The following is a 24,352-nucleotide window of genomic DNA, read 5'->3' as shown; positions in this document are numbered from 1 at the left end:
TATAAATCTCTGGCCCTCTCAAAGCCTCAATTTCTACTAGTTACAGCAGAATTCAATATTCTTCACTGCTCAAATCTTTAGAGAAATGAAAAAATTCTTGATTTTCAAGAATTATATACTAGAATTTAAAGGAATGAATTATATACTTCATTATGACTTACAAAATGATCCAATACATGAACCTAAGCCTAATTATGTCAAAACCAAAAAAGAAATGAAACATGGTATTATTAATGTGGTCTACATGTCAGTGAAACTTTAAATACAATTCTAGAATTCTTATGACCTTTATGTTTCTGAGGTTACAGGTGTTTACTGAGGAATGCACAATCTACTGCAGTTCACAGAACTCTCTACTCTGTGTTGTATACAGTATACAACAGTGCCCTGGGAAGAAGAGAAAGAAGTTTGCTCCCAGGCAGATGATGAATACCATGCTTTTGATACACTTTTAATGGTATACTATAGTGAATATTCGCAGTTAATATTTTAGCGAACACAGAAATAAGATCAGCCTCACAACAGATTCTACATTTTAAAGGTTTCCTTCAGGAATGAAAACAGTACTAGATTACCACTGGAATTCCATACCACTCATGCTTGGATAGCAGCCGCCACATATTCAACACTTAAGATTTCAGAAGTTAGTAGTAACAGCAAAAACACTATTAATAACACTACAAATAATAGCAGCCACAATAGCAACCAATATTTACTGATATATGTACTTTTCTAACATCCTTTCAGTCCTCTCAGTTCTTCCAAATAACTAATATTAAAGAAACCCTAAAAAATAACTAACATATAGTATCAAATGACAAATTTTTGACTGAACCAAGACTTCACCCCAGTGCTTTCTAATACCAAAGTCAATGGCTTTTCTAATAAATTAGACTACTAACATCATTTTAACAATTTAAAAGGGTAAATTAATTCCATGGTAAAACATCAACTTAAGAGAATAAGACATTACATTTGTATATATCATCAAATATGTCCTTGATATAAGTATGGATTTTTGCACAATCGCTATTTATAAAACAAATTTTCCTATACAAAAATGCTAAATTAAGAATAAAAACTAGATTTAACTCATGTTAAGACATGGTCTACCAAAAAAAATTTTTTAATGTATTTGATATAGGGTCTACACGGTAGATCATACTTGTACGATTCTCCTGTTTTCAGCCTCCCAAGCACTGGGATTACAAGCACGCACGCAGTCTCGGTCACGGTCTCAGTGCGTGACGGGAGCAGGGCCAGCATGGCACATTGGGGATTGAACCCCGGCTACTGTGCTCTGCCTAAGCAGGCACTTTAGTCTGCTGAGCTATCTGTCCGGCGCTAAGAGTTCCAAAAACATTATCTTCTGCTAATATTCCTTTTAAAAGTCTCAAAGTGACATTATAAGCTAAGGCAACAGATAAATCAGAAAGATGATTCTATGTGGCCAACCAAGCTGGGGCTAGCTCCTGAAGAGAAAAAAAAAATACACAATTAGAAGGGATAAGCAAAAGGATTAGAAGAAAAACAGAACTTTGGGCTAGGGAAATAGGGAACAATCATTCCTCTAGCTTCCTGGAAGGCACCAGAACATATACTCATGCTATTCCACTTGCCTAGAACACCTTGTCTCCTGTTTTGAACTTTTTCCTCCCCTGGGAATCAAACTCAGGACCTTGTGCTTCCCAGCCAAGTGCTATTCCACTGAGCTGGTCCCTCCTCCTGTTTTTCTTCTGGAAAATCCTTTCTTCATTTGAAAACTTAGTCCAATATCAAATTGTGTGATCAACTCCTTACCAACTCTTTCCTCCCTGCCAACTATCATCTTCCCTGCTATCCTTCTACACCAGCGTCACAGGCTTTTCCTGTTTGTTCTTCCACTGTAGAAAATATTAGCACTTCGGAGCTTTGAGTTAGAAACATAAGAGATTTCTACATATATGCACCTAGCACTGCAAAAGCCACTTAGATCAATGGGAAAATCAGGCCTCTTCTGCATTTCACTTCCTGCACGGCTTTCAAGTGGTAACCCTTGCTAAAATCCCCTTGCTCAGCAGGTTCTGATGCTCTCCTGCTATTTCTGTATCATCTTTTTCTAACCTTCACACTAGTGCTCTTTTACCTGTTCTGCCAGACACTGGACTGCTTTTCTTCTTGCAGACGTGGTCACAAGCCTTCACTCATTAGTGAAACTTTAATATTAAATACGATGGCTCAGACAGCAAATTACAGATCCTCCTTAATTCCAAACACTTAAACTTTCTAAGGGTTACATAAGCATCTTAGAAATGTGTCTCTCTTCATAATCGCTGACCTATCCAGATGGTCTACTCACATCCATAATCACTGTTCTGTAACAGGTCATCTAGCTTTTCATCCAGATGCCTACTATCATCCTCAGTGGCCTCGCAATTTTCTCCTTGCAGTCTGATCTCACTCTACCACTCCAACGTCACCCTTACCAGCACCTCTCTCTCAGTTAAATCTGACAAGACTACAGTGGTACCTCTGTTCACGAACTTAATTCTTTCCATGATTCTGGTTGCAAACAAAACTAGATGAGAACCAAATCAAATTTCCTCCTAAGGTCAACACTGAAACTAACCTGAGAATTTGATTCAGTTCTCATCCTACTTGGTTTGCAACCAGAATTGTGGAAAGAATCAAGTTCATGAACAGTTACCATTGTATGTTCAGTCACCTCACCCCATAAGCATTTCATAAAGTGTGATTCATTATTTTTCCCTTTCATCAGTTCTTCTCTTACCCTACAGTCTGTTTTTCCCCTCATCTCTTAGGATTACCCTGAATTCTTGTCTCAGTTTTAACCACTTGCCAGTCCAGTTATTTAGGTACAATACAGGATGATCAAAACTGCATTTTTTCATTAATTTTTGTAAAATAATATAAAAGAAAATATAAAGAAATTTTATCAAATTTATTCAATGTAAGAATCAACTGGTTGAAATGATACCTACCCAGTGATGCTAGGATAGTATGTAAGAAAACACTGCCAGAGTGTTACATGGTTAACTTTCCAAAGTGGTTTCCTACCAATTACTTATCTGACAGTAAATCTGTTCCCTGCCCAAGATTATTTCTTGAATGTCAGTGTCTTATGCCTAACTGCCAGAACTAATAATATTCCAATGTACCCTGCTGCCACCAGGGGTAACCTCAACTCCCATCAAAATTCAAAGATGACGTATGTGGCACTTAACTCTTCCCCATGCTTTCCCCATTTCCAGGAAAGAACATCACCAATTCTGTCAACCAAAATTCCGATAGTTATTTTAGTTTCCTTTGTTTTGCAATATGGAGACTGAACCTTGGGCTACATCCTCAGCCCAGGTTTCAAAAATGTTTTTAAGTTTTAAGACACGGACTAAGTCACTTAACATGCCCACATTGGGCTCAAACTTGCAATCATCCTGCCTCAAATTCCCACAGTGCTGGAATAACAGTCATGTGCTACTACCATCCCAGGCAAACTATTCCCTCTCATATAGTTCTAAATCCAATTGATTTTACCTTTCTAACATTTCTCAGGCCATAGTATTAAGCATCAAACATTTCACAATTTTTTTTTTTTTTAAACACAGAGTCTATGTCATGTAGTTTAGACTGGCCTGAAACTCACTACACAGTTCAGGCTACAATGTATCATCACAGGATAATTTTTAAATAGTCAAGTACAATTAAATATTTCTAATTTCTATTTTTTTAATATATATGCTTCAAGTATCTTACCAGAAAATAGGCATTTGCACTGAAAACTTAAAGTTTTAACAATTTGATCATTGGCTCATCAGGCCTAATATTTTATCTTTGCTAGTGGTATCAGGATCATTGTGAGAAGCGTAAATGACATAATCTTGATTGTAAAAAAATTAGGTTATAGATTCATGAAGTAAATAAATGTATTTACCTTAACTATGATTGCAATTACCATGATTACAACTGATTAAAAACTGTAAAAAGTTAGAGCATAGTTGACAGTCCTATTATGGCTTTTTCATCCACAAAATTTTCTAATGGTGTTAAGATATTATATTTTTAAAACTCTGAAGCCAGGTGTGGGGACACACACCTGTAATCAACTACCAGCATTTCAGGAGACTGAGGCAGTGGATCCTAGTTCCAGTTAACAGTTATACCAAGCTTAGGTAACTTAATGTCTTAATAAAGCCTGTCTAAAAATTAAAAATAAAAAGGCTTGAGGATATAGTTCAGTGCAAAAGATCTTGGATTTAATCCCCAGTATGCACACATACACACACATAGTCTTCATTTAATTATTCTACAGATCCATTTAATCAGTTTTTCCAACCATCCCTTATATTTATTTTTTATTTCATTACTTTTTAAGTATTTTTTAAAAATAGTAACAGTTTTTCCATTTCTTCTGGTACTATTTGTGTCAGTGTAATCCTCAACTTCTAATATTTTCAAAATTCAACTCTAAACTCCCTAGGACTTCAACATTTAATTAAAACACTTTCCAGAACTTGTAGGAAATAGAAATACCTTCAACAGAATGATGAACATAGCATATCACAATATTTCAGCTCCCTCTAACATAGTACTTCTAATTTTGAACAAGCCTACACTTTAAAAGGTCAGTGTAAATGAAGTACTTACTCGTTTGAGATGCTAGACATAGACCAAAGGAAAAATAAGATCAGTAATGTTAGAAGTTGGTTCTCTTAAGTGATTAATGTTCTTGATCTACCCTTACCAAGTATGATCAAATTAAAGGAAAAAAAAAACAGAAATTACTATTAGGAATAAAAGAGGGAATATATGGAAACATGTTCCATATTTTAATTATAACAACATACTAATTGTACAGATTAATGGGTTTCACTGTGACATTTTCGTTCATGGATCTGTGTCATACTTTGACTGTATCCATCCTCCATTCTTCCTCTTCTCTCTCCTTCCTCTTTCCTACTAGTCACTCCTTGATCTTCTTCCCACTTAAAAAGATACTAGAATATCATGAAAAACTCCATTTATGTCAATAAAATCCAACACCTCTCATGAAAATGAAAACTTCCTTAAAAAATCAAATTTCAAAGTTTACACTGGACCCAGTTCTGGTGGCTCATGCTGGTTAATCCCAGCAGGGAAGCTGAGAGAAGAGCCCCATATAGCCTGGGCTACATGAGAGTTCAAGGCTATGCCTGACTTGCATAGCGAGATCCTGTCTCTAAATAAATAAATAAAAGTACACTGTAAAAAAGTTGAACATCAATTAATTTTATGTTCGAAAGAAAATTTTAGTAAACCCAATTTACTTCACAGGTGAATTCTACTAAATGTTTAAGTAACAACAACAACAACAAAAAAATACATTCCACCTGCAGAATATACAGGTAACATTTCCCAACTCAATGTAATTCTGAAATAAAACCTCCCAAAAGCCTTAGAAGGAGAAAAAAAATAAGCCAGTATCTTTCATGAACTAAGAAAAACTAGCAATGCATTTTAAGAAAATACATCATGGTTCGATCCCAGGTACCACATGCCACACTGGTACCTGCCATCCCTGTAATCCCAATGCTGGGGAGGCTGAACACAGGAGGATCACTAGAAGTCTGAACCCCGTACCAAGTACATTAAAAAAAAGAAGAAGAAGAAAATACATCATGGTGAGAATATATCCAAGACATTGAAGAATGAATCCAAGACTAGGCATTCCCAGAGTCTCATCTCCCCCAAGAGTCCATCATAGGCCGTACTTGGTGATCTCTATCAGAGAACTCCTCCCACCTGAGGAGCACTGCATCTACTGGGTAATGTTTCACATCCTGTAAGCCTCAGCAGAAGTGCTATCTTGCTTGGAAAACAATACATTACTATTCATTTATTGAAATTCTTAAATTGAAAGAATAAACAAGAAAAAATGACAAAAGTGTGCAAAACTAAAGTATCCTCAAAAAATGAAAATATATTGCCACGAAGAAACAATATAACACTGTTTGCAATCTTAATGTAATATAAATGTAGAGGAAGTCCTAAAATGTAAAAATAAAAGACACAGAAATGGCAAAGGAGAAAATTTTATAGGATCAACTTACAAGGCATAATATCCTAGTTACAGGATATTTTTTTAAAAGGGGAGAGGGAGGAAGGGATAGAAAACTGGAGGGAGGGAAGGAGTCAGGGAAGGAGAAGAAATTACCAAAATATAATAAAAAGCAAGAAAATGTAAGTTTTTGTACTGAAAAAGTCCAAGTTCCAAGTATGATGGTAAAAAACAGACCCAAGACAATGTCAAGTAACTTCAATATTTATATGAAGTTAAAGGTGCTAAAAATGACAAAAGGGGGCAAAGTCACTGATAACAGATCAGTGATCAAATAGTATCCTATTTCTTAGTAGCAATATGCAGAAATGTAGAATACAGTGAAGCAATGCCTATAAAATTCAAGGAAAATTATACCTACCCTAGAATTAATTCCCAGGCAAATAATTTATAGTTTGGAGAAAAAAGGCAGCAAAGTTTAAACCTCTTCCTACCATGCATACTCTCAAGAAATGACTTAACAGGGTTACTCTACCAATATATCAAGAAAGGAGAACAGAGGAGACAGAAATTTCCAGGAAGGCTAAAGTGAAACAGAATAGTAGGATTACAAGTGTGTGTCTTGCCCAGACTGCAGAGCTATGTACAAGACGTTACCAAATAAAAACAAAAAGGATAGCCACCTTAAATTAGAAGAGAATTTATACTTCCAAATGGATTAATAGCATACTTAAAAACTAAGCAAACAAAAACCATAGTAATTATAAACAAAGTAACCAATTTCAGGGGGAAAAAAACCTTATAGAAGAAAAGATGTGTGACTATGGTATACTGGACCATAAGTAATGGCAAATATTTACATATTCAAAATATGCAGATTGAACACTGATTCAACCAAAATCAGCATCAAAATTATGATGGGAGGAACGGTGGTCACCCATTTGAGGCATCTTCCTGAGAGTTAAAGACATTACAGTGATAGACACATACCCATGCAGATAGTAGTACAATTCCTAATAGCTAAATTTTATGCAAATGGTGCATATACCCATCAACAGATGACTGGATATACAATGGAGTACTACTCTGCCATAAAAAGGATAAATGTGAATCGTTTTTAGGAAAATGGATACATCTTGAGACCATAATATTAAGTGAAATAAGGCAGAGCTTAAAATATCCCATTTTCTATATAAGAAATCCAAAATATACAAAAGAGTAAAACAAAAGAGATAATAGGAAGTAGGGAGATCTTATTCAAATGGAAATGGGAAACAAGTGATAAAGGAAGTGGGGAGGGGAGGGAGGGAGAGGAAAGAAAAAAAAAAAGAATTGGGATGTTATGTAGATGGACTAACTACCCAGAAGGAATGTAATCACTGTGTAAATCAAATATGTACTAATAAAACATAAAGGCTGAAAAAATACCCCACACCGGAAAAAACAAGCCAGGATAGCTGAGTGCCCTTATATAAACTAAGAGAGCTATTGCATCTGTAGATAGTGGGAGGGGAAGACAGGGCTGGATCTCAGCAGTAGCATGGCTGCCCAACATGTGTAAGGTCCTGGTTTGATTACCAGCAACAAAAAGCATGTTATAAGGTAATGACAAAGAATGACAAAATAAAAACTAACCCATGACAAAGTTAAGACTTAAAGTGTAGCTCAATGATAAAACACTTGCGTAACATGAGCAAGGCTCAGAATCTGATCCCCAGGGCCACCAAAAATGAAAAACATGTAAGTATTAACAATTTTTTTAAAATAAAAAGAAAAGAATTCCTAACGAAAGTCAGTATAAGAAACACCAGACTAAAAGATAGTGAAAAAGAATATTAATAGACTTAAAATTTGCTAAATTCTTATCATTCTGTCACATGAATTCTTTTTATTTTCAGGTACTCTTCGTACGGTTTACTTAAATTATTTAGTAATAATTAATTCTCAAATCCAATTGAGATGTCTTATCAGACATACTTAACTTGTATTGTGTATACACAAACATAATTACAAGTCATTTCTTGCCTTTCTCCTTAGTCCCAGAAATCCCTAGAAGTTTTTAGTCTTACAATGTTAAAGTAGAATATAATCTCACTGGATAGAATCCTCTCTTCTTTTTCAAAGTTTTCCCTAAAGCTGAGGGGGAAAATGATTTTTTTTTTCAGTAGATTCTATTATCTTACTATGAAAGGAAGAAGAATGTCCTTAACAGCTCATTTATACTCAAAAATTATATATTATAAAGTATATTTAAGTTTTGTAACACATAGGTCGGGGCAATATATTATTCTACATATCTTTATTGAATCTGATAAATATCAAGTTACCAGTACTAATAAGCAATTATTTCCTTTTTCTTTGGAGGCACATTTCTCCTGTAACCATTCACTCTTTTATTCTATTTACCTAATTTTTCATAACATCATCCCAATATTCATGTTCACATGAGTATGTCTAGTAAACTTTTTGGAGAAAGGACATTCATATCAAATTGTAAGTTTTATGGGTAATTACAATTTTTTTAGTATACATGCTGCCAAAGCAAGCATAGTCATAATTTTTTTTTAATTAGTCATTATTTTCATTCATTCAATGACTATGATTATGTAGTGACTGGATTGGCTACTCGTAGCACCAAAAGACAATCACGCTTCCAACCCAACAGAACACTAAATATATCTAAACAAATAACATAATAGCAACAATTAAGCTCAATCTATAAGCATATTGCTAGCTTCAAAATCTCTGTTAATCTCAAATAAGAGTATCCAAAGAAAAGACCAACTGTTGAAATTTATTCCAGTTCCTCAATCTACTGTTCATTTTCCCAGGACACTATCAGGAGCTATTAAACAACAAAGAAGGCACTGAGTTCCCTGTCAATCTGTAAAGAATAATGCAATCTCTTGTAGAGTAAGAGAAAAACTAGAAAATGTTTCTATCCACAAATGAGCACTTGAAGTCATTGGTTCCTGAAGTTTAACAATGACTATTCTAAGATATTATAAGAAAAAAAATCACCTTTATAACTTGGTATATTAGGGATATGGAGCAGCACATTTATGTAGATTAAGAAAATAAATGCAGATAGCTAGCTATTCTTCTCAATTAAGGATATTACGCCATCTGCTGGGCGAGGTAGTAATCCCAACAATTGGGAGGCAAACCCAAGAGAACAATTCTCGGCCAGCCTGGGTTACAAAGTGAGCTCAAGGCCAACATGAACTGCATGGTAAGACTGTGCCTCAAAAAAAAAAAAAAAAAAAAAAAAAGCTGGTTAGATAGCTAAGCTCCTGCCATGCTAGCCCCGCCCCTGAGCTCAGCTAGCTGAGCATCCAAGTCAGATGTGGTAGCCCATTCCTGTAATCCCAGTGCTAGGGAAGCTGAAAACAGGAGTTTGAGCTGTGTGATGAGACCCTGTACCAAATACATACATGGAAAAAAAAAAAAAAAAAAGAATACTTTGCAATCCATGAAAGATATAATCTGAGCCAAGCAGGCAGAAAATAGTTAAGAATATGGATTGTTTTTAGTAACAGCAAAGACTAAAATGTGGAGTGTGAACAGTTATCAACAATCTCAATTACTGTGTTATACGTACTCAATAACCAAATCTGAATATCAAAAAACTATATATACCTATCAGAAATCCTACATATTCAATTCTTATTTTGGGTTTATATTCCAAGTCTTCCTTTTGGTGTTATTCTTGCATGTACCTTTAAAATGGCAATGATGATGTTACTATCTAATGTACCTGAGAAATAAAAGACAGTTATCTTGACCCTCTTAAACTAAATCTTTCCTTCTAGCAAGCATAATTTCTTTCTACATATTTCCCTTCACCAAGCTTTCAACTTATTTTTCCTCTATAACCATACATACACAAAGAATTCATTTATGCAAAAGTGAGATTCTATTCCATCCTAGTATCTTCCCAGTATTAACAGTGTAATTATTTTGAAATTATTGCTAAAAATATTTTTAGCTAGTGAATGCCAATATTTAAATTCTGGATTGAAATGAAAAGGTGGGCTACTATATGAAAAAAGTAAAGCAAAACGATTGCGACCTAAGAAAAACCCTCTATTATTATTTCTTAAATGCAACTTCAAGACAAAATGTGTAAACTAGGAAAACACATTTTAAAGCAAATATTAAGTATAAAAATAACTTTAGATGTATTTTAACTATGGAAAATGGATTTTCAGGGATAGGTTTTTAAAAATGGTATCCAGTAATAAAACTGAAAACATCATTATGTTTCTTTTATGTAAACCAACATTTTTCCATCTTGGTAAAGGGACACCTGACTATCAAAATGGGACAAACATCAGGAAGACAAGGGTGGCTAAAGGTTGAAATAATATTCTAGTATACTTTCACAACTAACATCTGATTTTTACTCTCACTTTATATCCATAAGGTTTGTTGCTATTGTGCAAATTTTTAATGACAGTGATGTTACATATGTAACTTGCCTGAATGAGAAATGAAAGGAACAGAACCAAAAGGATCTTCTGGAGGATGGGTACATGGAGCAGAAAGTGGGTCTATATTCTTATCTGAGGATGCTTTCTCCTCGAGCCTGTCTGCAAAAATAAGATGAAACAAAAAAGAAAAGAAAAATGGTCTTTAAATTAAAAGTGATATGCTTCTATATAAACAAAAAGTGAAATTAAACAAAACAGCCTTTTTGACGAGTATTAGGTTCAGAGTTGCCTTGTTCTTAGTACAGCACAATCCTGAGCCTAATACATTATTTCTTGCTACAAAGGCAAGTCTCACAATATTATCAGTGCTATTATTCATTAAATATAATTAACCTCTGAAATGCTGTAACATATTGGACCTAACTGTAAATCCTATTTCCTAAACAATGACACATCTGGCATGCTTTCTCTAAAAAATATATGAGAAAATACTGCAAATAGTCATTAAACTTTAAAAATAGGAAATCTTATTTCTCTAAATAAAAAGTAATTCACTATATTACTTTAATAATTGCTCATTTCACTTTATATTTTGTATCAAATCATTTATACACACACACAGATACAAAACCAGATACAGAATTTATTTATTCATTCAATAAATAAATATACAAGATTAGCATCTAGTATAGGCCAAGCACTGTTCTAGGCAATTGGCATGTACTATGGACAAAACAAAGACACCTACGCTCATATAGCTTATATGGTGAAAAAACAAAGCAATGAGCAAAAAAAAAAAGAAAAAGAAATGTATGTAGTATGTTCAAAAAAACTAATGCAGACGCAAAAAAGGTATGTAGCACAAATGAACGAAGAACATGAGCAGTAATAGACTGATGATAATCACGAGATGAGCTACTGGGGGCGGGGGAGACTGAAAGGAGGCCAGGAAAGGGATACCTGGTGAACATCTCCCAGAAAGAGGAAGCTAGAGCACACCCATGGCAAAGAGTAGGAGAGGTATGTTAGAGGCACAACTGATGTGTTCTAACTTTATAGTATATTTATCTTTTCCCTGTGCATAAATTCTCCCCATAATCACACTTTATCAGCTGAGAATCACCAGATTTTTGTAGAATGTCTCTTTCCTCAGATTCTTAGCAATGAGAAAAGCATGCTATTTGAGACTTTTTATTCCCAGGACTGGACCTTTGGTTCATCAGAATTTAAGGCAATACAATTCACATTTAGGCTTGTCTATACTCAAGAACGCCTCAGGTCAATTTTGTTAGTTTCAACTGAATTCTAAGGTACTGCAGGGGGGGAATCCTTCTCAATTTTTGGGCCTTTGCCAGATAGCTCAGTTGTTTAAAGCACTGCTTGGGCAAATGCAGTCAAGCACATAGGACTGCAGTCAGGCGCAGCAGACCATGGTTCGATTCCCAACTCCAGAAGCTGCACCAGACCTGCCCTTGAGGCACCCAGAAGCAGCCCCCACAAGAAAAACAAACAAAAAAAGAACTCCTTCTTAAAGTACCGCAGGGTGGGAATGGGAAATACAAATACAACTGTAACTCCTAAAAACAACTTGTGACTTCAGTCTGAAGTACACGCCCAAGGGAAATGCTGCTGCATCCCCACAGTGATGGGGAACCTTTGAGAGCAATGGTGGCAAACCTGTGTTAGAAGTGCCTTTGTGGGCTGTTTGTGATCACTGAAAGTGCTCAGAGATTCACCATCACTCTTTTAGAGCTCCCAATGATACAAACAGCATCCTGCAACACAAGCCCAGGTTTACCACCATTGTATGGCAATACTTCTCAAATTTACCTAAAAATTACTTAAAATGCAGATTCAGATTTCTTATGTGGGTGAGTACTAAGATTTTGCACTTCAACAAGATCCTACGTGTCCAATGGAGCACAGCTCTTAAAAAGTGAATGCCCTGGATTACATACTATCCTAAATACACTTAACAGTTTTAAAAATCCTTTAAGACAAAAGATAGCTTTTATAGCTTAGACAAACTGCAAAACCCACATAAACTTTGGGCTCTTTAAAATTTTAAAAGTTTGTTGAAATATTAATATTATGTTGAAACACTGAACTATTTTGAAAACTAATTTACAAACAAGAATTTCTAAAGTGAAGTGCTACCTTTCAACTGCAACACTGAAATGGATATGAATGGAAATTTAGTTATTTCCTAAGATAATAAATGTATATTTAAGAAATCAATAACAAATGCTCATTGTATCATAGGAAAAATTTTTTGAACACTTTGTTGCCAAAGCACCCATTTAAAGAGAAGCTTGTCTTAGGTGGAGCACTACAGCAGGGATTCAATCCCTGGCATGTAGTGTTGGCCCCACCCCCCAGGGGCACTGAGACAGTGATTGAGACTGTGCGTGGTGGTATGCGACTGTAATCCCAGCACTTGGATGGCTGAAAACAGGAGGATCACTACAAGTCCAATCTACAGAGGGAGACTTGTAGTATAGGGTAGACCCTATACTAAACACATACAGGGGAAAAAAAGGAAAAAGAAAAAGAGTATTCAGGTACCGACCAAGTCAAGTGCCAAGATGCCTACATTAAATGAAGTTACCTGAACCTAAGGAATCATTACCTGTGTAGGAACCCAAGAATCTAAATGTTAACATGCTTTCCAATTTATAAACCACTATTATAGTTTCCAAATTACAAAACTGCAAAATTAGGGCCCGCAAGATAGCTCAGCAGACTAAGCGCCTGCTAAGGCAAGCGCAGGGACCAGGGTTCTATCTCTAGGACCACAGGCTCTGCAGGTCCCACCCCCAGGCACAAGGAGCCAGCAACAAAGTCCAGGCATGGTGGGTGGCACATGCCCTGTAATCCCAGCACTGGGGAGGCTGAAACCAGGAGGATCATTACAAACAAATCTGAGCTGCATAATGAGAGCCTATACCAAATACATAAATTTAAAAAAAAAAAAAAACCACACAAAATTACTGCCTAGGCTATCTGAATCCTTATGCACTTGTCTCCATCAATCTATGGTAGGGTTTTATGATACTACACATACAAAAAACACTGTATAGTTATGACAAGAGTACTAACACTGTCATGTAGCAGTAAATTAATTTTTATGAGTCCCCTCAAGTAACTGAATTCTTCTATGGGAGACACTGTTCAATGCAAAGTTCATTATTTTAAAACAGACATTACTGGGCTGGCCAGATTGCTCAGCAGATTCAAGTGCCTGCTTAGGCAGAGAGCACAGCAGCCAGGGTTCGATCTCCAGCAGAAGGAGCTGTGCCAGCCCCACATCCGGGGTGCACTGAGACAAAGATGGTGACTGGGTGTGGTGGCCCACACCTGTAATCCCTGCACTTGGGAGGCTGAAAACAGGAGAATCACAATGAATCTGATCTACGTAAAGAGACCCTGTACTAAACACATTAAAATAATCATAAAACAGACATTACTTTAATAGATTCATAATAAAATGAATCATATCCTCAATGTTTCACAAAACAATTACTTTAATGAAATGCTTTTAAGTCACATGGATTTCTAAAGTTCATGAAAAGCTGGGTCCCAGGACACAAATCACAAAAGAATATACATTAGTTTTTAAATAATTATAAATAAAAATAAAATGGTTAGATAGAACTACTGTTCAAATATAGTCAACCCTAAAATGTACTTAAGAACTACTTTTTTTTTTTTTTTTGTATTTTAGTAAGCTCTACAGGGTGTACAGGGTCTCACTACATAGATCAAACTTGTAGTGATTTGCCTGTTTCCAGCCTCCCAAAGAGCTGGGATTACAGGCATGAGCCACCATGCTCAGTCTCAATCGCTGTCTCAGCACACTCCGGGGGGTAAGGCCAGACCAGCAGGCCAGGGATCAAACTCCTGCCGCTGCATCTGCCTAAGCAGGTGCTTTAGTCTCCTGAGTTATTTGACCAGACCTTAAGTACTACTTTTAAATGACTGTTTTCTTTAGATCGCAATAAATCCTAAGCAATTTGTCCCATATAAGAAACTCACCTACCTCTTTCTGCCTTCCCCAAGAATTATGCTAGCAAAAAGTTATCTTTTCAAGAACTTTAACTGATACAAATGCAAAATACAGACATTCTAGAGTCAAGGTACACTCCATTATATCAAAATATATAATTTTTTAATATTTAATATTAAATTTAATATTTAAAAATTCTATAAATTCATTCTGTCCTGATATAGAGAATGGTCAAAAAGACCCAAAAAATGGTTTCATGACTAAGGTTTTAAAGAGCTGCCTTCATCTAACACACTTGAAACTGTTCTAGTATACTTGAAAAATCTGTCAGTTTGAATTCAAGGCACAGTAATGGGTCTAAATGAGCTAAAATGAAGTGAGAGTCAATATTTTAAAATAATTACATATTCAGGTGTTTATACCTATTTTATTCTGTGGCTTTATAGATATCATTCAATTGAATGGCACCGCAATCACAATCTCTGGATATTCATTTCTTCTTAGTTATTTAATGAAACTTTAAACAGAAACAAATCCACCATCAAAATTTTTAAATTGTGTATTATTCTTAATTCATAACTATACAACGATTTCAAGTTTCCCCCAAATACGCCAATTCTAATTAGTGTAATATATTAAAAATTATGACAATTAGATACATAAATGTTACATCCAAATTTGGATGTTTGGTACAAAAGAAAACGACAAATACAAGCTTAAGTTTTAAAAAAATATTGTATAAGCTTTATTACCGATGCTAAAACTTCTGAATCATAAATAGCATTCATTTACAATAAAAGTATAACACAAATTTTGTATTTTAAATCTCTGCATAGTATATGCAATCAACTATTTTACTAACAATCACTAAAAATAAACAGTCATTACTAATCACTAACGTGAATATCTCAAAATCTTACTATGCTTTAAAAATGCCTTCTGGATAACATACAAAAGTAAAATATTTCCTAGACAACATATTCTTTTTTTTACTTTTAAAGAAATAGCTAAGTATTACTTTACAAGAAAAACCTTGAATGGCAGCATATTATTCTCATTGTAGGTTGCTTTACAACCATTACATTACTAAATGGATGATGCCTAAATTTTTAAGGAACATGTAAAGGCTTTCAGTTTCACATAGGAAAGCATTTCAAAATTAAATATATATTGTTTTAGAAGCAGTTCTGGAAATTGTTAATATGTATCTGTGCCAAGAAACAAAGCACAAAAATCCCATTTAGTATTTCAAATGCATCAGTAATTATTTCTACATTTTAGAAAAAATTGTTAGGAAACGAAAAAAATCAACTAATAAAGCCACCAAATTTCATTGTAATCAGTGGTTCTACTGAAATTCTTAAGGTGTTGGTAGAGGTTTTTTGTCTCTCAGTGCAATTTAAACCCCACTAAGTAGATCAAACATTACATACATACTGCTTTATCTTAAAGCTATAGAAAAAGACTAAATATTACAGTTAAACAAAACAGAGAAAATGTTTCTAAACTATACCTATACACCGTTAATCTCTTTATAAACTTTTATTGAAAATTTCTGAGCCATTATGATGGCTGTTAATGATTAAAGAAAAAATATATCATTTTTTTTTACCAGTTTCCTTGTCATTTGTTCCTTCTGCTATTGATTATTTGCCCACAAGGCTGATTCTTTATTTTTTCCTTTATTTTTACTTATTTATTTGGCATGGGGTCTCACTGCGCAGCCTGGACATGCAGCGATCCTCCTGTCTCAACCTCCCCTGCACTGGGATTACAGGCTTGCACCACCAAACCCGGTTTCAGTGACTGGCACAGTGCAGAGTCAGCACAGCATGTGGTACTGGTGATCAAACTCAGGTCGTTGTGCTTGCCAGGCAGGCGTTTAGACCACCGAGCTATCTCCCTGGCCCCACAAGACCAATTCTAGTTTGATTTTTAAGTGACCAGCTGAGAAACCTGAGCATCCAGATATAATTTTTGAATACAAACCAGAGGCCAAAAACCTCAAGTCACAGCATGAAGACTTATACAGAAGGTTAGGAAATGGAAAATGGTGTACATTTACCAGTACCTACACTCTTTAAAGGCATTATTTAAGTTCTCCATGGAACCTCATGAAGCAGGTTTATAACATCTATCTGAGGTTATAAAAAAGATTGTGAGACTGACAGCAGCTTTGTGACTTTACAGAGATTATAATCTTATTAAGTGCCATTGTCAGGAATGAAAATCCTGGGGCCGGGGAGATGGCTCCGTGGAATAAGCGCTTCCCTGGCAAGCGCAAGGGCCTGAGTTAAATCCCTGGTTCTGCCAAAAAAAAAAAAAAAAAAAAAGAAAGGAATGAAAATCCTATTTTCTGGCACTACGTGTTAAGTACAAAGGCCTTGTGGCAAGGATTGCATAAACATGGGAATGACAAATAGCAGAGGCTGGACCAAGTCTGACCTTCAAATAAAGCCTCTTTCTGTGTTTTCATTGACACCTTTCTATAATGAACACTACACTGAAGTCTAAACTATCTTTGGCATACATGTATATACAAATGTACAAACTATACATATTATCTGACATCAAAGCTTAATGCAGTAAAATTATGAATTTAATGAAGTTAATATAATGAAGTTTAATAAATAGCTGGTTCAAGGTTTTATAAGCTAAGCCCAATACTGCTGAAGTTATATATACAGGCATATTCATAAAACATTCTTGCCTATGCCAAAGAAATAAAACTTAAATGTCATTAAGACTAAGTTTAGAATTGTGCATTTTCTATGCTACACAATAAGAATCCTCTCTCTGTTAAGTTGATTTAAAAAAAAAAAAAAAAAAAAAAAAAAAAAAAAAAAAAAATTAAGAAAAAATTTTAAAAAAAAAAAAAAAAAAAAAAAACCTACTTTTTTTTACCCAATGAGTAGAAAATACTCATTTAGCATCCCCTGTCACAACACATTAAAATGAGTAACTTCTGCTTTAACATAATCTTGTAAATTATAATTTGGCTACTCCCTCTACCTTCCCCTTACCATCCCTTCAAAAGGAAAAAACACACTTTTCTCGTTCTTAAAACCTTGCTTTAGGGGATATTCAACATTAACTAAAGGACAAAATGCCCACAAAGAGCTTCATAGTTCAAAAAAAATGTTACATGATTTAAGACTTGTTTTACCAAAATTAACAAACTTTTATTTAGGGTTCAGAACTCACTTTTTATATCTACATTTAATCATTAATTGGGCTTTCATAATATATACCAAATATGTAAAATACAAATTTAAATCCCAAACAACTATCCTTACATGAATGCAAGGAATGTATAAATTTCACATAAAATATATACAAAGAATTTCATCTATTAAATGTACTCTGAACATAATGCAGAACTGAGCACTACTGGGACCTTCTTTTCACATGCAGAAGGTAAAAACACATTTGTGTATGTTCATGATGTGCATGTGTGCGTGCACACTTAAAAATTATCTGTGTATTCAGAATTATGCAAGCTTTCTGATCCTATTTTGCAAATCTCAAATATCCCAGAACCCACTTAAAAAAAAAAATCTCTACAATAGGTATGAGGACATTACATGTATTAGGTAGCTTAAGAAGAGGCAATGAACAATTCCAAGTAAAAACATTACTGATTTCAAGTAGAAAAGAATTTATTTAACTTTTGCCGTATCAGGACAACAAAGCAGCCCTTCTCTGTGACCACTCATTAAAAATGTATTACAGAACATTAACATAATGTAGCAGCCCCCATTTTCTTTCAGGCATTTTCAAAGGGCATCTCAGACCATAGTATTTTCAACTGAGTGTGCAAAAAACAGATCTACAAAATGATCAGTAAGGTGAGATACTAGTGTCTTTCTGTTTGAACATGAATATTCCATGTTTTGGGGATATTGTGATTTAACATTCAGATATGTAGTATTTAAATGTCAGGATGCTGGTACACTGTTAGCAATCTTGGATTTAAGAGCCATTATCAAGCAACCAGCCTAATGCACACAACACAGTTTGCTAATATGTAAGAAAGATGGCCTGAATGTTGCCCTCAAATGCACAAAAAGAATTTTCTATATATACCACCTCAAAACAGTCTTTGGCCTTGCTGAATAATCATAGAGTAGTATTTTACTCTGATGCAAAATAAGCCTTCAAGTGTCCCTTACTTGATCTTAGAAGGTCAAATTCTCTGTCCAACAATTCCTCTTCTGTTAACTTGGAAAAATTATCCTCTCCAAAAGGATTCCACCCTGACATATCAGGTGGGTTACTGATGTTCTTCTGGTTTGTAAAATTTGCAACCTTGTCTTTCTCAGACATTGACCTATTACGACAATTGAGAGGAAAAAAAAGAAAACAAAAACATAAGAATTTTTAAAAACTACAATGTACCAGCTCACATTTTATAAATGCTTAAATAACTAAACCATTTTACTATAGTGGAAACAGCAGGTCATGGATGGAGAGAAAGGGAACTTAGGATCTGAACCATCTCTGTAACATATGCTAACTTTGTCATCTCCTGTGTAAAGAACACTAGTTGGGGTCCTTAACTTCTCTGTACCTCAGCTTCCTTAGGAAAAGCAGAAGAGAGACAGTATACACCACACAAGGTTACTGAGGAGATTAAATGATTTAATATATATAAAGCACAAAAAACAGTACCTGAGAATAATAAAGCAAGTACTCGATAAATATTGGTTATTATTTCCACAGTTTATAAGTTTGAAGGTAAAAAGCACCTACTACCAATAGTATTACTTCGAAATAGCTATTTACTAAAAATTGTCCTGGTTGTACAAGATACTACAGTAATTATCCTTTTGAAAAAGATAGCCCTTATAAATACCCATAGAGGATGAGCTGCTTAAGACTGCTTTCTGAAGTAGGTGAATTAAGTGATGGTCATTTTATATATCCATAATAAGTTATTCCTGCTGCTTAAAGCATCTTTAATCTGGATCCTGAGAGCACTGGCTCTTTGGAAGTTACCTGACAGGCTCCTGAGCTTTTCAGGGAAGATATGAGTCTAAATATTTCTTAACCCAAGAGTCCCTCGGTACCTTTCCCTAAAGCCAAGTCTGAAATCACAGCATAGGAATGAGGTAATATGAAAAAGATGTCCAATTCCTTTCATAATAAAGAAGTAGATCCTCTAATACTGACAGTAGAAAGAGAATGTCCATGTTCAAAGAAGTATTAGAAGAGAAATAAAAATTAAGATAACCACTTAATCCTTATTCTAAGTTCCCTTGGTACATCTGAGCCAAGAACAGGATGTTTAAACAATAATTCAAGGTTACAGTACAAAGAGAAATACAGCAATACACTTACAAGTAAGAACACACTTGCTTAGTAAATAGAACTTAAGTATTGCCATTGCCCAAATCTACCTCCATCGGATAGAAGTTCACGCTCACCTCTAGCCCCAAAAATGTTTTCAAGCACTTTCAGGGTTCTTAGGACACCCAGAGTGAGGAGAAAACTCACGAGCATGCTCCCTCCTGTCTGTCAATGATTTCTTTCTGATTCTCTCTCTGAATCACACAGTCTCATTCCTAGGATGAATGTATGAATTCTTGGCAGACTGTACTCAACAGTATGTAATCATAACCCAAAATTTGAAGACATTAAAATATATCTATAAGGGCTAGAGATGCAGCTCATTCATAGAGCACTTGCCTGAGGCACAAGGTTAACCCCAGCAACACACACACACACAGTGTACATAGGTGTGTGTGTGTGTGTGTGTGTGTGTGTGTACAAGTCCTTTCTGCAAAGGTGAAACCTCTTTCTGTTGTTTGTCACTTTCCTATCCTAGCTACAACTTCTTGCTTTGCACATATAGCACAGGGTAAGGACTCAGAGAACAGAAGAGAGGACTAAGCAGAGAAAAAATGGGGCTCTACCAACATGGACTCTTAAGAGTTACAAAATATTCCACTCTACAACTGCATCCATTTCCACAACAATTTGCTTCACAATGACAGGAAAAATACTTGCCTACTAGCACTGTAAGAGGAGTCTATTACAGTTCCAATCTGAGCTGGAAGAGATGAAGTGTAAGAAACTAAGGCTGGTGAGAACTCTTGAGGGGAGGTAAGATATTCAGGTGACGCCTGCTGTCGAGACTGCTGATGCTGAGCTAGCATCTGCTGCTGCTGCAAGAAAGCCTGCTGATACTGCTGCATCTGAAACAACAAACAATACCATCCAAATGAACCCTCAACTCGTCAAAGCATTTTCACTTTCACAAATATTTACTGTATTTCTTCCTTTTCAAATGGGTAGCAAACTAGAAATCCTGAAAACAATGTATATTTGAAGGACCAGCTCTGCTAACTGGAAAACTATTCTAGGATAAATGATATCTATTTCAAAAGTTGTAAACCGAGGCTTCCTTAACCATTTTTTACAAATCCTCCTTTATCTATTTCCACTGGCTAAAAGCAATGGTTGCATAAGCACGACAGGGCCATAAGGCAGCTTGTACCACCGGTGACACATGCATGACTATGCCATTAGCTACTTCGTACCACTGATGACAAAAGTGGAACAGTCATGCATGGGACACTCATGTACCACTGTGGTTCAAGCTACCAAGCATTAAGACATAGTCCCATCATGAATATGTGAAATATTTTAATAAAAACATGAGTACTTAAAATTACTAGTATAATAATTACTATTAAAAAGATCTTGAAGTAATATGTACCTGAAGCAAACATACTTTTTAAGTTTTATTTTATTCAACAGATATTTACTGAATAAAAGGGACACAGGGCAAAAGACTGGGTAGCAGATCATTTTTCTTATGAAAGAAACATGGTATCAGTCAACTGCAGTATGCCATTTTCAGGTGCTACAGGGCAGCACAATTAAAGGCTGCCTGAGAATACATGACAGTCTTCAATATAACAGATGTCAATTTATTCACCTGAACTAATTTTGGTTTGTTTTTTTTTTTTTAATTTTTATTTATTTATGTGTGTGTGTGTGTGTGGCCAGCTCAGCCCACCAGGGGGCGGGGCTGGCTGGCATGTGGTGCTGGGGGATTGAACCGTGGTCCCTTGCTTTGCTCAGCTTGTTCTAAGTAGGTGCTTTAGACCACTGAGCCATCTCACCAGCCCCTCACCTGAACTAATTTTGAATTGTTACATTCTGTATGATACTACTTATACTGTAAACTCACACCAAAATTATAATACATATCCAGAGAAATTTCTAATACTTATATGACACTTACCACTGTAGGACACTGTGATGTTGGAGGTTGTGGACGATATACTGAATGCATTAAAAACTGCTGCTGAAGTAACTGTTGCTGTTGCACTGCATGCTGGTACTATAATGAGAAAATAAAAACAATAATCAGTACTATTCATGCCTTTATATGCCCTAACACCTATGTTATAAGTACTAATTCTACCAGAGCAGTAACATGGAAAGTTGATGTGTGTAAGTAACCATAACTTATATATTGTTATCTGAATTGTTTTATTAATTGTCAATGAAATTAGTTAATTGTTTTATTAATTGTCAATGAAATTAATTGTTTTAATTAACTAAAACATTCATCACAGTTTATAAAGTTGTTAGGAAGAAAGCTGATGCTGCATATTTTCCTCATCTATTTCCAGAGCATAAATATAACTAAAGCAACTTCTGCAGAACTCCTTACAGTAAATCCCACTCTCTTCAACCTCACCTTCAGTGGTGTCCTCTGGCCACCCCCTGCACCATTTCCTTACTCCGTTCTACTCTAGCAATATAAAGCAAAATTAGAGGACAGTGCCACCTCTTAAATATCAGACACACAATTGACTCAAAAATATTTCAGAAAATGAACATGATGGTAGTAACAGTAATTCAACTCAAAATAATTCACTGAAACTAGGAATTTGCAGATTCTAATGAAGTAAGGCACAGAATGGAACATAAGCTCATTTTTGCCCTTCCAAGTGTAAATATATCTTCCTGCTCCCATGCTAAGTCAGTAGAAAAAATAAAGAAATCTAAGACAATGTTACTTGTAAGGATTAGTATCATTTTCCCACAACAGCATTATTAGTCTGTGAATCCAAACTGTAACTTCAAACAAGTAATACTCACTATAAACTGTGGTGCTTATTCCCAAATACCACATGACTACATGTATATCCTGTACTTCCAAAGGCCATGATAAAACCCAGTTTAACAGTGTAACCTTCAGTATTCTGTCAAAAGCACATTATCTACATATTGTTTTATATTCAGGAAATCAGTGAAATGCTTGCTTCGAATTTGTGAGTTTAAAAGTGCTTGAGTGAATTACATTTCTCACTGCTGAGGCAAAATACTCAATACCCAAAGGTAAAGGAGGAAAGGGTTATTTGGCTCACAGTTGGTAAAGGCTTCAGCTCATAGCTGGTTGGCTCCAAGACAAAGTGTCACGGCAGAGAGAGGGACATCACACAGTAGAAACAGTTCATGCAGGCAAAAGTCAAGTTAGCAATAAATGGCATTAGAAGCTTCTTTCTGTCCCTTTATATTCCATCTAAGCTACCCTTAGTGCAAATAGCACTCATAATCTTAACTATGCCTATCAGTGGATTAATTGAGTACTTATATGCCCTTAATTCTAGCATCATATACTCCAGATCCTGCCACCTGTGAACACACCCCACTTACAACCACTCAAGGCTTTTGGAAGACAGCTGGGCACAAGCCATAACATTCTGCCTCTGAACCCCCAAATATTCATGTATATCCCTTTATGCAAAAGGCATTTAGTATAGCTCCAGGAGCCGTCAAAGTCCTAAGAGTTGCAGCACTGCTGAAAATTCCAAGTCCAAAGTCTCCTCTAAGATTTAAGACATGGGTAAGGCTTTTTCAGAGGTGCTGTGTACGCATCTACAGTATGTGTACTGGATCACGGACGTAATACTGGGACTGATTCATGGTTTTGTGCTATTATTAAGGATATGAGGGGCTGGGGAGATGGCTCAGTAGAATAAGTGCTTGCCTGACAAGCACAAGGAACTGAGTTCGATCCCTGGTTCCACAAAAAAAAAAAAAAGAGGATATGATTGCTACCTGCCCTAACAGTGGGTGTCCTGGATAAAATTTAAGAGACAGAAAGAGTCGCTTGCTACTTGCTGCTTGCTGCCTTCTGCTTGTTTACTCCACAATGCACCTCTGCCATGCCTCCCTGCCTTGGAGCCAGTCAGCTATGAACTAAAACTCTACAAACTGTGAGACAAATAAATCTTCCTTTTTTTAACCTTGGAGATCCAGTATTTCATCCCAGCAATGAGAAATGTAACTAAGGCAGTACCCATGATACAAAACACTATTCTGTGATATTCCACTCCTGTATGAATTACATAGCACTACCCCATATCCAAAGTAACGGAGGGTTACCTGCTGCATGTAAGCATCCTGAAGTAACTGTTGCTGCTGTTGAGGATGGCGATGCTGTGAATGAAGCTGCTGTAATCTCCAGTCTCCCTGTTGGAGTTGCTGGAGGACTCTATGCTGCTGTGGCGGCTGCTGAGGGATACCCTGCCCAAGTAAACTTTCAGGTCCATTTCCAGGTCTCAAGACTCCTAAGATAGGGTTCCAAAAATTTTCATAAATGTACTAGTAATTTCAGCAAAGTAGCTAGCTCTCAATATTCTTTACATTTACATTAATTTATAAATGAAATCTTCTAAAGAATTATACTCTAAAGAATTTACTGTAACTTTAAGTGCCTATGAAACTTACATATACTCTAAAGAATTTACTGTAACTTTAAGTGCCTATGAAACTTAATTTTGTCATCTACAATTCTGAACAAATCCTAGAAACATTCTTTTCTATGCTTTATCTCTCCACAAACACATCAGCCTA

At 35.5% G+C, this 24,352-nt stretch overlaps 1 protein-coding gene across 2 annotated transcripts in view; it reads right to left on the bottom strand.

Annotated features, from left to right (window-relative positions):
* The window catches only part of Bmp2k (BMP2 inducible kinase), a 126,249-nt gene that overhangs the window by 16,397 nt on the left and 85,500 nt on the right, over positions 1 to 24,352 (bottom strand). Inside the window, exons 11-15 of one of the 2 annotated variants that reach the window (XM_004643188.2) lie at positions 23,882 to 24,066; positions 21,726 to 21,824; positions 20,483 to 20,670; positions 18,646 to 18,803; positions 10,516 to 10,626 (exon numbers count right to left, since the gene is read on the bottom strand). In XM_004643188.2, the coding sequence (XP_004643245.1) occupies positions 10,516 to 10,626; positions 18,646 to 18,803; positions 20,483 to 20,670; positions 21,726 to 21,824; positions 23,882 to 24,066 (741 nt within the window). The remainder of the gene's footprint in view (positions 1 to 10,515; positions 10,627 to 18,645; positions 18,804 to 20,482; positions 20,671 to 21,725; positions 21,825 to 23,881; positions 24,067 to 24,352) is intronic. The other variant, XM_023703301.1, reaches the window with a different exon arrangement.

This window comes from Octodon degus, unplaced genomic scaffold (genome assembly GCF_000260255.1).
Source record: "Octodon degus isolate 3935 unplaced genomic scaffold, OctDeg1.0 scaffold00168, whole genome shotgun sequence".
NCBI lineage: Eukaryota > Metazoa > Chordata > Mammalia > Rodentia > Octodontidae > Octodon > Octodon degus.
This window is presented reverse-complemented; position numbering and strand designations above follow the sequence as displayed.